Source organism: Myxocyprinus asiaticus, chromosome 2, assembly GCF_019703515.2.
Source record: "Myxocyprinus asiaticus isolate MX2 ecotype Aquarium Trade chromosome 2, UBuf_Myxa_2, whole genome shotgun sequence".
NCBI classification, from domain to species: domain Eukaryota; kingdom Metazoa; phylum Chordata; class Actinopteri; order Cypriniformes; family Catostomidae; genus Myxocyprinus; species Myxocyprinus asiaticus.
The window spans coordinates 65,708,078-65,724,456 of NC_059345.1; the positions used below are offsets into that span (position 1 = coordinate 65,708,078).

Below are 16,379 nucleotides of genomic sequence, written 5' to 3' on the forward strand. Positions count from 1 at the left end.
TGGAACTGGTTTCGTCCCAGGTAGTGGCACGCAACACAAGAGGATAAACCCGGGATAGCTGGCCAGGTGTATCGCTTGCACATAGCGCCTTCCACCTCCCTTGGAGCTGAAGACATGCGCCATTAATTCCCAGTAGTGTTCACAAACTTTGTTCCCTGGTTGACTTCCTCCGAGCCCTGTGGCAGTCTCGGAGAGACTCGCTGCCGGCCCAGTACACGCGCTAACTAAAAGCCCTGTTCTGGGGTAGGTGCTCCGCATGTGGCGGTTCCCTGTAAGGCTAACCCCATGCGATCTATATCTTCCGCTAGTTCTTTTCCCTGCTGGCAAACTGCGTCTTCCTTGGGCAGAGCTCCTCTGCCCCAGTCTCCATGTTTGTAGTAACTCCTCCCCCATTGGGCAGGATCTACCTTGAAGGTTCTCCACATGGTTGGAAAGACCATGTGACGTATTCTTCCACTTAAATATACCCCCCTCTCTTTGGGCGAGGTGTGGTCTCCGCGGTGTCTTCCCCTTGGGTGGGACACCCCCCGACTAGACCTGGCAGGTTAAGCCTGTCTCTATCTTTGGGTAGTCGACTTGTCCCCAAAAAGGGCCGTTCGACACTCATAATTGTGTCGGGGGAGGTTACCTGTCAACCTGGTGTGCTGGCTATGAGGCACACAGCAAGTCTGCCCACCACAAACCACCAGTTCACGTAACACAGTTCAGCCTTGTGGCATTTTGTATAGGGACCCCTAGTGTCACTACATCGACACCAACGTCGAGTGAGTGACAGATAGGGAACGTCATGGTTACTGGTGTAACCTCCGTTCCCTGATGGAGGGAACGAGATGTTGTGTCCCTCCTGCCACAATGCTGAACTACCCGCTGAAATGGCCGGACCTTACATACCGGCTCTTTTTATACCCGTATGTCCGGGGGGGTGGCATGCAAATACCACTCGCCAATTTTCATTGGCCTTTTATCAAAGACCAGAGGTGTCTCGGGCTCCCAAGAGTGACCCCTATTGTCACTACATAGACACCAATGTCTCGTTCCCTCCATCAGGGAACGGAGGTTACACCAGTAACCATGACGTTCTCTCTCTCTCTCACACACATACACACACACACACACACACACACGCACACACACACACTTACATTGTCACCTATAGTCAAACATGTAGTCACTCCAATTCTTGCAATCTTTTGACACAAACTCTCATGCATTCATTGTGACTGTCATGCTGACATTCAACTTAAAGGGCAAATCTTGTTTTTGATTTTTCATTTTTTTTAGCTGATTTATGTGAATATTTTGTTCTTGAATTTTATTTCAGTTTGTAATGCTGCCATTTTATCGTAATTTATGATGCTGGAATTTTGATATCTAATGTGAGTTTTTCAGTTGGATGTAATATGGCAAAACTCAATGTTTAGACTATTGAAGACTATTTGTTGACAACCAAGTTTTCTCAAATATGTCAAATAAATAAAAGAATGTTTCAAATAAAAATGTATTCAAGTCAATTCAAACTGTCCTGTCATGTTAACAGTAATTTCTAATCTGGGGAGTGTTTTTTTTTTTTTTTTACTGTGAAAAGTACAGTATTTTATTGTATTTTTAAATCACAGTAAGAATATGCAAACAAAAAACGTATTGATACTTCATTTTTTTTTTGTAACACAACAAATCACTGTTTATTCAAAAACGGTACAATCACTGTAATAAAACTCGTACCCCTGCTGCTAGCACTTGGCTGTTATTTTACAAGGCATTTTTTTAAAGTATACTTAATTCACTCAAGTGAAAGCAGTCTGCTAGTAAAATCTCTAGTTATCTGTATCACACTTCAGTGGATTCAGCTTTCTGTCTGGTTTGTTGATATATAATCAAAGAACCACCGTGTTGAGTAAAGATTTTGTAGTAACGACAAGATCATCCACTCCACCCATCCACACACAAGCAATGACGCTGGTGATCAGATGAGAAAGTCTGTTATCTTGGCGTGGTACAATATCTTTGCAGCACCAAAGTTGAGTTATTACTAGGCAATTATTTCATGACTTTTATTATATACACCTCGGGAAAAATAATGAGGTCCGGACCTCAGTGACCTCAATGGTGGGTATGGCCATGCAAACAAGTACATTTTGTTTTAAAAGGCTGTATTTTTATGTATGCATCAAAGGCAACATTCGTCACAGTATAGTAACAGTAAACATAAACAGTTTTAGTAAGGCATGGTGGCCCCTGAGCACTAGAGGTCTGCAACACAACCCGGGCCAGATATGAGAAACCACTGGGTTTCAGGTCAGTTTTGGGCCTGTTTTTCAAGAATGACTTCTGGTTCTGGTTTGTAATTAATGAAAAAATAACCAGGCCTACCTAACGTGTTTCGTAAGTGCACGGACGACTCGACACAAACGTCTTTTTGTTTCATATGTGTTTTGTTTTTGTTTTTTTGTTTTTTTTGTTTTTTGGCTACTCCAGGTGTGCCCAACTTTTTTTTTAAACTGCAAGATCTTCTTTTATCATGAACTAGTTCAACATGATCTACCCATTTCAGTTTAAAACTCAAATAGTTATAGAATAGTTGATGTATTTTTTGAAAAAGAATCCAAGTTTTTTAAAGAATGACATTTGATACTACTGAGAAGATGGGTGTATAGGGTGGCAGACAGATGTAAATGGGAAGAAGACAAATAATAATGATAACAAACATAGAAGGGTAGAGGTGTAATTGATTTACAGGGTGCAGACAAAGACTGAATTGAGCAGCATATTAAACAACAGAGTAAATAGGAACTTAGTATTTGAGTAGATTTGGATCCTTTTGTCAACTATTCTAAAAAAAAAAAAAAACCCTCACACATCATGGTCTTGGAAAATGTTTAAAAAAAGGTTTAAAGTTAACATCCTCAAACTTGAAATGATTCCAAGCCGTCTCTGAAGCCAAGCACACACTTGCAGTTGGTGCCGTGCACTCACTAAATGACTGACAGTCTTTTGTTTTCGGTCATGGTTGTGCGTACACTATACGATCATTCGTCCCTGACTGAAGTTCTGTTTACACTGGGTATGAAGATGCGTTTTGGGTGATCACAGGTAGACCTAGTCTTCTCTTTTGATCACTTCTGTTCGGGTTCAAAGGGGAGAGTCTCTGATTTCATGATGACATACTTAAATCATTATGTCAGTGTACTGCATGATAATTGCAAGGTTATTTGTTAGATTATTAGATTGTGACATGATGGCGCCGCGGATGGCCGCCTCGGTGTGGAGTGCTACTATTCTTTTGTTGTTTTTGTTTGTTTGTCCTGTGTTTAGTAATCTTTTTCCAGTCAGTTTTACCAGGGACGAACTGCTGAACATTCGACAGCAAATACCAGACAATCTTTTCCCGGTTTTAGAATATTCAGACATTTTGCTGGACATTTTAGTCGGAGGCGCAGCTGTGCTGTTCAAGAGACACAGGCGAGGGAGACGAGCAGGCTTTCGAACAGCACTGCTGAGTATTCATCTAGAAAATCTCTGCTCTCTTCCTAACAAAATGGACGAACTACATCTCCTCAACCGCACAAACAAGGACTTTTCAACCTCTGCTGCATTGTGCTTCACAGAAACCTGGCTGAGTGAAGCCATTCCGGACAGCGTGTTACATCTCATCGCATCGCAGATTTAACGGGGAAAATGAGAGGCGGTGGAACATGCTTTTACATAAATGAAAGTTGGTGTACAGATGCAACAACGTTAAAGAAGATGTGCTGTCCTAATTTGGAAGCACTCTTTATTAACTGTAAGCCTTTCTATGCCCCGCAGGAGTTTTCTTCGTTTATTCTGGTAAGTGTTTATATCACGCCAAACGCGTGCGTGAGTGCCGTGCTGCAACAGCTGGCTGATCAAATCACAGACATGGAACAACAATACCCGGACTCACTTATTATTATTCTTGGGGATTTTAACAAAGCAAACCTCACACGTGAACTGCCCAAATACAAACAGCACATCACATGCCCCAACCAGAGACAGAAATATACTGGATCATTGCTACACAACAATAAAGGATGCATATTGCTCTGTCCATAGAGCAGTTTTGGAACTCTCTGATCACTGTCTGGTTCATCATCTTCCAACCTACAGACAGAAACTAAAATCAGCTAAGCCTGTAGTAAAGACTGTAAAGAGAAGATACTCTGAGAAGCTGGAAAACAAGTTTTCATCTAACGACTCTGCATCAGTGTGGAGTGGCATGAAACAACTTATGAATTACAGGACTCCTGCCCCCAACCCTGTGGTGGACCAACAACTGGCTGACGACCTGAATGTGTTCTACTGTAGATTTGAAAGCCACAATCTCACACCCCACACCTGCTCTGACCTCCACACAAACACCAACACCTCCTGCAATCCCCCTCCTCCCCCCTCCTGCTACTCAAACTGCACTTAAGATCTGTGAAGAGGATGTGTGCCATGTCTTCCGAAAATAAAAGATAAGGAAAGCGCAGGGACAAGATGGCATTTCACCCGCGTGTCTTTGATCCTGTGCTTACCAGCTGGCCCCCATTTTCACACTGATTTTCAATAGCTCACTGGAGCAGTGTGAAGTCCCATGCTGCTTCAAATGCACAATCATCATTCCTGTCCCAAAAAAAACAAAAATCACAGGACTTAACGACTACAGACCTGTCGCCCTGACATCTGTGGTCATGAAATCATTTGAGAGACTGGTGTTGGCCCACCTAAAAGACATCACTTGACCCTTTATAGATCCCCTTCAATTTGCTTATCAAGCAAACAGGTCTATGGAGGATGCAGTCAACATGGGATTGCATTATATCCTGCAGCATCTGGACAGACCAGGGACATATGCAAGGATCCTTTTTGTGGACTTCAGTTCGGCTTTCAACACCATCATCCCAGCTATACTCCAGACTAAACTACACCAGCTCTCTGTTCCCACATCTATCTGTCAGTGGATTACCAGCTTTCTGACGGACAGGCAGCAGCTTGTGAGACAGGGGAAATTCACTTCCAGCACATGTACAATCAGCACTGGTGCCCCCCAGGGATGTGTGCTCTCCCCACTACTCTTCTCCCTCTACACCAATGACTGCATCGCCATGGACCCCTCTGTCAAGCTCCTGAAGTTTGCAGACGACACACTGTCATCAGCCTCATCCGAGATGACGATGAGTCTGCATACAGAAGGGAGGTTAAACAGCTGGCTGTCTGGTGCAGTCAAAACATCCTGGAGCTGAACATGCTCAAAATGGTGGAGATGATTGTGGACTTTAGGAGGAACACCCCAACACTGACCCCCCTCACCATTACCATCTCACAGGACCTGAAGTGGGAGACCCACATTGACTCCATTGTGAAAAAGGACCAGCAGAGGTTGTACTTCCTTCGCCAGTTGAGGAAGTTCAACCTGCCACAGGCACTGCTGATACAGTTCTTCTCAGCAGTCATTGAGTCTGTCCTCTGCACTTCAATAACTGTCTGGTTTGGTTCAGCTACGAAATTGGATATCAGAAGACTACAAAGGACAGTTCGGACTGCTGAGAGGATTATTGGTTGCCCCCTGCGCTCCCTTCAAGAACTATACACTTCCAAAGTGAGGAAAAAGGCTGGACAAATCACTCTGGACCCACTCACCCTGCCCACTACCTTTTTGAACTGTTGCCTTCTGGCCGATGCTTCAGAGCTCTGAGCACCAGAACCGTTGGACACAGGAACAGTTTTTTCCCTCAGGCTATCCATCTCATGAACAGTTAAAACTGCCCCATTGAGCAATAATTATGTGCAATTCACAGTCTAGTCTTTTTATATTTATCCAACACATCCAACCTCTTCTGCCATTACATTCCCTTGCACTCTATATAACAGAATTGTATTTAGTTTTGCACTACGTGTGTCTGTGTGTGTATATGTGTATGTATGTATATATGTATATACATATACATATACATATATATTGTCTTATTGTGTATTCTATATATACTTTATTTTCTATTAAATTTTTATTTTTATTTTTTTATTAAATTTTTTATTATTTTTTATTATTATCTATGTCTTGTTGCTGTTTTCTATTGTTGTGCACTGGAAGCTCCTGTCACCGAGACAAATTCCTTGTATGTGTAAGGATACTTGGCAATAAAGCTGATTCTGATTCTGATTCTGATAATATAGCGCAAAAGAGTAAAGAAGAAAAAAAAGTGTTATTAAGTGTTATTTGTTATTGTTATTTTACTAAAATACCTTTATTAGCATGAACATGTGTGTGCTTCTCATATGTCACTGCATGTTGATATCAAACATTCTGAAGAAGATCTGTGAAATTTTTGTACATATGTATTTTCTTTTTTAAATGATCTTATCAGATGTTGTTTTTTTGTTTTTGTTTTTTTAAATCTGCATGTAACTGACAAACGGATTGTTCAAAACACATCTTAACGATCCCAAAATTAACTCACAAACTCACAGCACATAGCAACGGGAAAGTTAATAAATGATAACATGTCAACAAACAACATGAAAGAAGGGGCTTGCTCCAGTTTATTGCACTGGTTTGCACAGAACAGAAAAAAATTATAAAAACAGCATTTTAACATTTTATGTTTTTTTTTTTTTTTGCCTTCTGCTTGTCAATGAACTGCTCTCCTCTTGTTCTCTCTCTGTATTTCATTGGATTTTCTTCATTTTCAGTTTCTCGCTCGTCGAGAGTGCACACACCTGAGGACTCGTCAGCAAGATTTCAAGCAGGTTTGAAATACGTTGTAGCATCTGTGATTAGTCTGGGCATGTCGCAGAAGTGAGCCCACTAAACAACCATCAGTCGTGCAATCTGAGACTTCTCGTTACAGACCAGTCGCCGACTCAAAACATTAAAGGAAACAAGCTTCAGTAGTGTAGTGTGCGATAGGCTTGAATCCTTAATGTCTTGAAGAAAACAATCGTACAGATGTGGGGAGGTTTTCATCAATTTGACACCTCTGCACGCCTGTTTGTTCATGTTGTTATTTGTAACCTCGACTGAGTGAAGCACTGGAAAAGATGTTCATGTTTAACAACAAAGTAGGTGGAGCACTGGGTCACACCCACCAATCACATCATCATTTTGGACCAATGGCAGTAAGAAGGTAGTTTTTTAACAGGGGGTAGTCAGTGACATTATTGCCGTCTGAATCCGAAATGTCTGTTTTTCTCCCACCTCTCACGAGAAAATTCACGGCCGAATTACCTACTAACAAACACCAAAGTCGTGTGATAATTTAATTACCGTCTGAATCCACATCTCTGAGTTTATAATCCAGAAGCCGTTTTGGAAATCCTTTTTGACCACTGATAAGTGTCGTACGTTTGCGCTGTACGAGGTAACAGCTCTGGCGGGAATGGACAGTTGTGAAAGTTGTAGTACTGTGTAACAGAATTCTTTTAAATAATTCACAATAATAAAATTATGTCGCCGCACCACCACAGCGAGTGGGAACTCTTAAGTTGAAGGGAAAGAAAAACGAGAGCCAGATCACGGAAATTTTTGAAATGGTCCATTATTATGGCAGCAATGTAATAAAATTGTAATATTTCATATTTTAATTTAGAAACGTTTACCAAATATACTTATACATAGAGCTTACATGACTACTCATTTATATGGGTCGAGTAGTCCCAGAAAAGTTGTCGGGCTATATGTCTATCTTATTTAAAAGGTTTAATTACCACCTCCACTTTTTAAACACTGAAAGATAATTCCAAATGATGTCCATCATTTTGATAGATAACCATTTTTACCATAGCTCCTCAAATTTAATTTTAACTCTTTAATGTCCTTGATATGTGCGACTTCTATTTCTCCTTGTGTGCACTTTGGAGAGAGCGTGCAAGCATCGCAACTGAGGTGATGTGGGTGACGAAACATGCGTACCCCCATTGATGGATTTATTTGGCTGCGTTGATAAAAAGTCTTGTTCCTACAGTTTCTTGATTCATTTAATTGCTCTTCACAAGAATTTTGGCTTGTTCCGTATGTGAAAATGTACACTGTAAATGTCCTCAGCGCGGTTCCCTCATGCTTTAAAAATTTTCTTTTCACTTTAGCATAATTCCAAATATATTTAAACGCAAATACAAAGGACACAGTTTGTGGATTGATGAATTTTCCATTTAACAAGCGCAACTGCAATGATGTTACTGACAAAAAGTCTTGCTTGTGATTTAATTGTCATCCGAATGTCACCAGTGTCACCCTGAGAAGCAAATGCCATCCGAATAGGGCTATAGAAGCATAGTAGGTTAAAAAAAACTATCCCTTCCACTTTCCCAGCACCGGAAGTGGTCAGAATGAGTGACAGACGGAATGGGAGAAGACTCGCTGCATCAAAACAGTGTGCTCAGACGGTAATGGCTTTACATTTTTATTTTATTGATTGTTTGAATGTTTGTAACATATAAAAATAAAATTATTGTGATGTTGAAAAGACTATTTGAGCAGCTTGTTTTGCTGGTAAACAGCAGCACGAGTGCAGATCACACCGGTTTGATCGTACACCTCTAATTCCAGCCTAGTGTAATCACACCGGTTTGATCACACATGCGAAAGGGTTAAGCGTATCTCTAAAAATGAGAGTAAAGAACATGCTAATCTTTGCTCATTTCTATCAACTACGTTATGACCATTATCTTGAGGGAGCCATCTTGAAATTATGGAGCAGCTTAATGAACTCCGTGCTGTGGGGAAGGTTTTATTTGCAGGATTGAAAATGTACCTTGTTTTATTAAATGCTGCCAGGAGATGCTGCAGAATAAGTGTAATATCTGATATAATGAGTGCTGAAATGGGCTGCGATGCCCACACAACGCCAACCTCCCAATACCTGGGAGCGCCCGCACTCAAAACTGTTCTGGCGGTTTATGAGGACCCACTTTAAAGGAATAGTTCACCCAAAAATGAAAATTTGCTGATAATTTACTCACCCTCAGGCCATCCGAGATGTATCTGAGTTTCTTTCTTCATCAAAACAGAATTTAAGATTTTCAGGATTTCATTTCAGGCCTCCTTCTCTAACAATGCAAGTGAATGTCCTCCATTTTTTGACGGTCCAAAATGCATATTTAGGGTGCATCAAAATTATCCACACGACTCCAGCTGACAAATAAAGTTCTTCTGAACCCAAACAATTGATTATTTTTAGAAACAAAACAATACTTATATACTTTTTAACTACAAATGTTCACTTCCGTAAATCTCTGTGATACGCTCATGAAAGGGATGACGTAAGCTTGTTGGTAAGGTTATGCATTACGTGGAGGAGGAGTCAGGAAGCTTTATTCTGTCAAACCTTACATTTTGTTACAGGAGATGCTGCTATTGGAAAGGGTGTATCTAGCTTTTTTTTGTCAACATGCATGGAAAAGCTGAAGTTTGGGTTTTGCATAAATTTTGGTATGTATGTTATGTGTATGGCATCCTTGCAAATGCTATGTTTATTTTAGGTCGCATAACAAGTTTATCGTAACTTAGATTCTACTAAATGTATAATGCCAATATTGATGAGAACTGGGGTCTCCAGTCCATCACAGTGCTAACACCATTCACACTCCCATTTATACTTAAAAGGCAATTAAGAGTTAGAAATATTAACCTGCATGTCTTTGTACTGTAGAAGGAAGCTTATTACTTTTATTGTTGTTGTTATTTAACATTTTTAATGTCTTGAACAGCAAACTCCAATGTTACATGGCTTTTTGAAGGAGAGCCTGACCATTTAGTCCCCTCAGCATCTCACTTTCTTGTGGAAAACGATATGTTCCTTGTGGCGGGGAGAATGGTAGGCAGCAGAGCCTCAAATATTTACAGGGTTGGGAGGGTTACTTTTGAAATGTATTCCACTACAGATTACAGAATACATGCGGTAAAATGTAATTTGTAACGTATTCCTTTAGATTACTCAAGGTCAGTAACGTAATCTAAATACTTTGGATTACTTCTTCAGCACTGGTATATTTTTTCACTTGTTTTGACTATAAAAACTCAGTAAGACAAAATACACGTTAAAAATACATTTTGAAAACATTGCAGAGGAAAATTAAATTGCAGACTTTTAACACTTTATTAGGTATACATTATATCTAGAAGTGAAGTCAAAGCAACTAGACTTCTTTCTGACTACAGTTCAGACTAAAGAAGTCACCTAAATGAGTCTTGAAGACAAAACAGTAAGTCATGTTTTTTTTTTACTGTACTTTTACAAATACAATCATTACAATTTAACAATTAGTTTGCAGCTGCTGATTTGCAGTTAGACATGACCTAATAAATGTTAACAAACATTTCTTAAATTCAACATAGATAGGCTTAATAATAAACATACAGGTATAATTTTGAAGAGAACCTTTTAAAGTTTTATTTGGGTACCATGTGCTGGAATAAAGTAACAGTGTGTGTTTCATAATGTGCAGTTAGCTGCTGCATATATGTATTTATGAATGAGCAACACTAACACACAAACTTGTGTTGGCCTACCTGAAGATTTGTAGAGCAGCCACCCACCAGTAACTGTCTCCAGTTTTGGAAATAACACTTTGAGGGCATCACATAACTATGCAAAAAAGTATATGACAAACTAGCAAGTCCTTGGGGAAAAAAATAATTTGGCATGTATTTAAGCATGTTATTACCTCTTCATATGTTGTGCTCTCATCTAGATAAGCAGTCCTACGGCCCAACCCTGCCTGCATATGGACTATTTGCTCCTGCTCGTCTGGAGTTTTTTTCACACTGCTTTGGCAACAATTAGAAAGCCACTTCGAGTGGTTTAAGTCTCTTGGCAGGAACACGCGCCTCTTTCCTCGGCCCTTGGTAAAAATACCTGGAAAGGACCTATAGAAAATAAGCATTAAAACATGAACTATCACTACTATCCCATTATCTGTTTTTTTCTAATTACATTAAAAGACGACAATGTTACAACAGGCGTTTTTGAACATTGCCTTGCACGACACAGATGAAAATAGAAAAACGTGGCACTTCAAAAACCATGATATTTTTTTCTTCTCATAAAAAATTTCACATTAGCCTAAAGTGAAACAGGTCTTTATCTATTTTACTGATGGTCACAAAACATCAAATGCTTTATTCCACAGTTCACTAACTTAGATTTTAATGTTCAATATTGGTAAGAAGTAGAGCATGCAACACAATACTATGTGTATCATTACTTACTGTAAGTAACAGGTGGAATTTTGCCTGTACAAATCAACAGTATGCCAAAATATGTATACATACGGCTTGCATTTAAAATAGCTAACTTTAAGTCCTTTAAGTCTTAATCTGGTCATTTCCATTTGAAGTGATGGTCTTTCTGACTGAACTGCTGTGACCTCCCTGCCTCTGTTCTCTGCGGAATCCAAGAATATTTATTAACCATCAATAAGTCTAGAACTGATAAGTATCCATATGTCCACCATATGTACATGAATTGAAGTTGGATACTTTACCCCATATCTTGATTTGAGACATCGAGTTGTCTTTCAGACGATGTTAGTAATACAGTCAACAGAAATACGGCACAGAAAAAAATAAGAAGGGTATTACAAATCAGTAGCACAAAGCTGAAGTTTTAAATGTTACAAAACTTTAATAAGCATAATATGAAGGGTTTGGTTACATTATTAGCCATCCCTGCATGTCTATGCTAACAACATTTTAATGAACGCCACCTCATTAAAAGTTCTGAAAATGAGTTATTGAAATTTTTTAGTTGAATTCAGATGCAAAAAAATTCACATAGTTTCAATGCTGAAAAATTCAGTGCTAGAAATTCAATGGCTTTTAAATTTCAAAATCTGGTGAGACAAATTTACTTCCATATGAGGGTGAGTAAATTATCAGCAAATTTTCATTTTGAGTGAACTATTCCTTTAAAGACCAGCTGTGGGTTAAACACTTCCGAATGTGCCAAGGTCTGACCTATCATTGATCTAGTGATATCAAGCCATCACACACTCATAACATGTGCTCGAATTGTCAAAACACGTCAATGTTTTGCGAATAAAGTTTCCATCCCTTAATGTTCATTTTAAGTAATATGAAACTCTGGAAAATCCACCTTTTCCTACGCATTAAATTTTAAGCAGATTTTGAGTTTATTTTCATGCTGAGCATTTCCATTCAGGATTTCTTATGAGCAACATAAAAATGTGCATAAAATACAGTAGTTGGATGAAAACCCAGCCATTGTGGGGACTTTCACTTGTGTTCTATTATATATATACATATTCATTAATATATTGTCTAGTTTGTTAATTAAACCGTTTTTCACATCGGGACCGTTCCCACAATGTAGGTGATTTCGATTTTACTTTCCTTTAGGGAAATTTTAGGAGGAAATACACAAATTACAAGGAAGACTTTTATTTATTTGCTTGACCCTTTGTTTACTGACTTTCCTGATGAATATCTGTAGGCTAAATGTTTTGAATTTTGCAGCCAGTAATAACACAACATACATTCACACTCTGCTATCTTTTCATCTTTGTTATTTTCATATTAACACAAACCAAGACACGCATACAGCTGTGCACTCTGGACACACACAATAGGTCAATGTCATCATTAGCAAACAGCCAATGGGTGATAGATACACAAACAAGAAGGATGACAAACAATGTTTGATGGGAGGAGCTGAAGAACAGATCCAGAATATCAGAATGAACTGATGAAGGAAGGAGACACAAACACAGAGGAATTAAGAGAGAAACAGACACAACTAGAGTAAGAGAAACTCTCAGGATCTTTCATTTAACCAGACCTGTTCTTTACTCATCTTACTGTTTTATTCAAGATTATTATGTGTTATTATTTATAATTATAGTCATCATATGTAATTTATATATATATATTGAATTAATATCATGCTATGATCTGTATCTCCTCAGAAATGGAGCGGAACACATTTATCACGCTTATTTTCTCAGGTAAGAGAGAGAGAGAGAGTGTGTGTGTGTGTGTGTGTGTGTGTGTGTGTGTGTGTTTTCCCTTTTTTATTAGGAATTAATATCATCAGTATCATTGCTGTGAATTGTGTGAATTTGTCTTTATATTTTTCTCTTCTCAGCTGTCTTCAGTTTATCTGCATGTGTTCCACATCAGTATCACTTTGTGAATATGCATTTGACCTGGACTGAAGCTCAGAGATACTGCAGAGAGAATTACACAGATCTGGCCACCATCAACAACAAGAATGACATAGAAGAGCTGCTGAAGAGTGTGAATGATGATCAGGTTCAGTATGTCTGGATTGGGCTGCAGAAGACAGTCAGTTATAAATGGAAGTGGTCTCTGGGTGACCCTGCGTTCTACACAGGAAATGATTCACAGTATTGCAACTGGGCACAGGGACAACCAAATGGTGATGATGACTGTAGTAACATGAATCCTGGACAATGGAATGATTATGAATGTAATAACAGCTTACCTTTCATGTGTTACAGAGGTGAGTGCAGCAGTCTGTGGAGTAAATGTGTGCTGTATCTCTCTCTTAAACATTGCTATTTTCTTTATATTTTCTTTTTTCTTGAATACAATGAAAAAAAAAGAGCAGTAACAAATGTAATGTATGAAATGATCATTAAACTTTATGTATTACTTTATTATTTCATTTGTCTATTAATCGTAAATCAATAGCAGTGAGACCTTTTTATTTTCTCATAAAGACAGCAGTAAAGAATTCATCCCTGTAAATCAGCCCATGACTTGGAGAGCTGCTCAGAATCACTGCAGGGAGTTTTACACAGATCTGGTCAGTGTGAGGAACCAGCCTGAGAATCAACAGATTGAGAAGATCAGGAATGATGCACACATTACATCTGGAGTCTGGATCGGTCTGTTCAGAGACTCATGGGAGTGGTCAGATCAGAGTAACTCCTCATTCAGAAACTGGAGGACAGGTGTACCTGATAATGATGGGGGGAATGAAAACTGTGCAGTGGTTTGGGTCAATACAGACCGTGGACAATGGGGGGACGTGACTTGTAGTTTAAAATATCCCTTTGTCTGCCATGAAGGTGAGTAGATTCTCTATTCAACAGCATTAAATAGCATCTGCAAGTATAATATATGTTTGCATAATGATTTTAATCCATCTTCATCTCACCTCTATATTTTGTTTTTGGTCTGTTTTGTGTCCAGATAAACTGGTTTTGATTAAGCAGAATCTGAGCTGGCCAGAAGCTCTGAAATACTGCAGAGAGAATCATGTGGATCTGGTGTCAGTTCACTCTGAGCAGATTCAGCGTCAGGTGATGAATGTGGTTCAAAAGGCTTCCACTGCTGAAGTGTGGTTGGGTCTACGTCACTCCTGCACTATGGGCATCTGGTTCTGGGTGAATGGAGAAATCTTGTGCTATCAGAACTGGGCTGCAGGTCACGGGACAGGAGTGGAAGACTGCAGGGATGGACCGAGAGTTGGAGCAGTTCAGTCTGGAGGAGATCATCGCTGGGTCAGACTTCCACAAACTCACAAACTCAACTTCATCTGCACCAACTATGGTGAGTTAGTGTGTGTGGTTTACGAGGACAGTTTTTAGGTTACAAACTGGTAATTACATGGCTATTATGCTATAAATGTGGTTTATGAGGACAATTCTAGTGTCCCTATAATTCAAATCACTTAAAAAACATACTAAATGATGTTTTATTGAAAATGTAAAAATACAGAAAGTTTTTTGTGAGGGTTAGGTTTAGGGTTAAATATATTTACTTATATTCAATTTTGGATATTTACATTTTTCAAATCTGTTTTTCTCTCTTTATGTTTTGCATGAAGACTGAATCAACAGGGTTCCCACTCTTTTCAAGGAACAATTTTCCAGGACATTTCTAGGACATTTTCTGTGCCCAACAGGTGTAATATTTAAGCAAAAAACACACAAGAGGTCATGATGTATGTTGTGGTTATTGAAGTGGACTCAGATCCACTTATTGTGGTTATAAAAGGATCCATTCATTTATTATTGAAAATTAATTCACATCCTGAGGTGTAAAGGCAGCATCACCACACTACCACTGAACTCATAAAAAAAAAAACAAAAAAACAATCAGCAGTCTGACCGTAAACCGTTGTCTAAGGTTTACCACTCAGATGTTTTTGTAGTGAACATAACAGCAATGTTAGAATGAAAAAATCATATTTTTCACTATATCAATACTTAAACTATTTTGTTGGAGCAAAGTAGAGATTAAAGCAGATGAGCAGAGAATGTACGTAACAGGGCTTCGTTCATGACAGTCAACCACTGATGTTGTTTCACAAAGGTGCAGCCGCCGACAGTGACAAAACTAGGGATGCACCGATGTATGACCAAATTAAAACCATCAGCATATCAGTTATTGTCACATATTCCGGTCATCAAGCTTGGACTCTGTTTTATATCTGTGTTATATTTAGATACTCTGTTCTGTATTTGTTCTGTGTATCTGTGTAATGTTCTGGACACCACTAGAGGTCGTCATCCCTCTTTTCTGTTCCTTGTTCCTGTTTCCTGTTTGTATTCTGTTATGGGGTTTGTAGTCTGCTGTAGTTCTGTTTTGTCATTGGCCTATTTGATTATCTGTTCCAGGTGTTTCTTGTTTGCTTGTTCTACTGTTTTGTATTTAAGTGCCCTGTTTTCAGTTCTGTTTGTCAGTTGTTAATGAATGTTCTGTGTGTGTGTGTGTGTGTGTGTGTGTGTGTGTGTGTGTGTGTGTGTGTGTGTGTGTGTGTGTGTGTGTGTGTGTGTGTGTGTGTGTGTGTGTGTGTGTGTGTGTGTGTGTGTGTGTGTGTGTGTGTGTGTGTGTGTGTGCGTGTGTGCGTGCGCGTGTGTGCGTGCGTGCGTGCGTGCGCGTGTGCGTGCGTGCGTGTGCGTGTGCGTGTGTGTGTGTGCGCGTCGTACAGTGTAAGCTTGCTTCTATCTGTTCTGTTTGTTCCTGATCAGATCTGGATTTACCCGTTCTGTATTTGGATTATCTCTTGTGTTTGGATTTTGCCTGTATTCTGGATTTACCCGTTTGGATTGACCTTTTGTGTTTTGCACCTGGATTACATGTGAGTTTTGAACTGTTTATGTTTGTTCACCCCCATCTGTACTTCAATAAACTTAAGCTTGCACTTGGATTCATCCCTCCTTTGATTACACCCAGCAATCATTACAGTTATAAGCATGAAAACACTGATATGAAAAACTGATGGTTGATTTATAATTAATTAGTAACACACTTTGTAAAAGCTTAAATGCACAATCCAGAAATAATAATTGCCACAATATGTTGAAGAGTTGGCACTCATTGACAAATGTAATATTTATTTTTGTTTTCTCATTCTCACGTTAATGCAAAAAAAATAAAAAAACATTCCATA

The 16,379-nt window shown here is 39.1% G+C and overlaps 1 protein-coding gene across 1 annotated transcript; it reads left to right on the plus strand.

Moving 5' to 3' along the window:
- The first annotated feature begins 12,680 nt into the window (after nucleotides 1-12,680).
- LOC127456193 (macrophage mannose receptor 1-like) lies at nucleotides 12,681-16,123 on the plus strand. The gene is made up of 6 exons (XM_051724566.1): nucleotides 12,681-12,757; nucleotides 12,922-12,960; nucleotides 13,101-13,478; nucleotides 13,699-14,049; nucleotides 14,174-14,533; nucleotides 14,811-16,123. The coding sequence occupies exons 2-6, from the start codon at nucleotides 12,924-12,926 to the stop codon at nucleotides 14,813-14,815; spliced, it is 1,131 nt and encodes a 376-aa protein (XP_051580526.1). The 5' UTR covers nucleotides 12,681-12,757; nucleotides 12,922-12,923; the 3' UTR covers nucleotides 14,816-16,123.
- The last annotated feature ends 256 nt before the right edge of the window (nucleotides 16,124-16,379 follow it).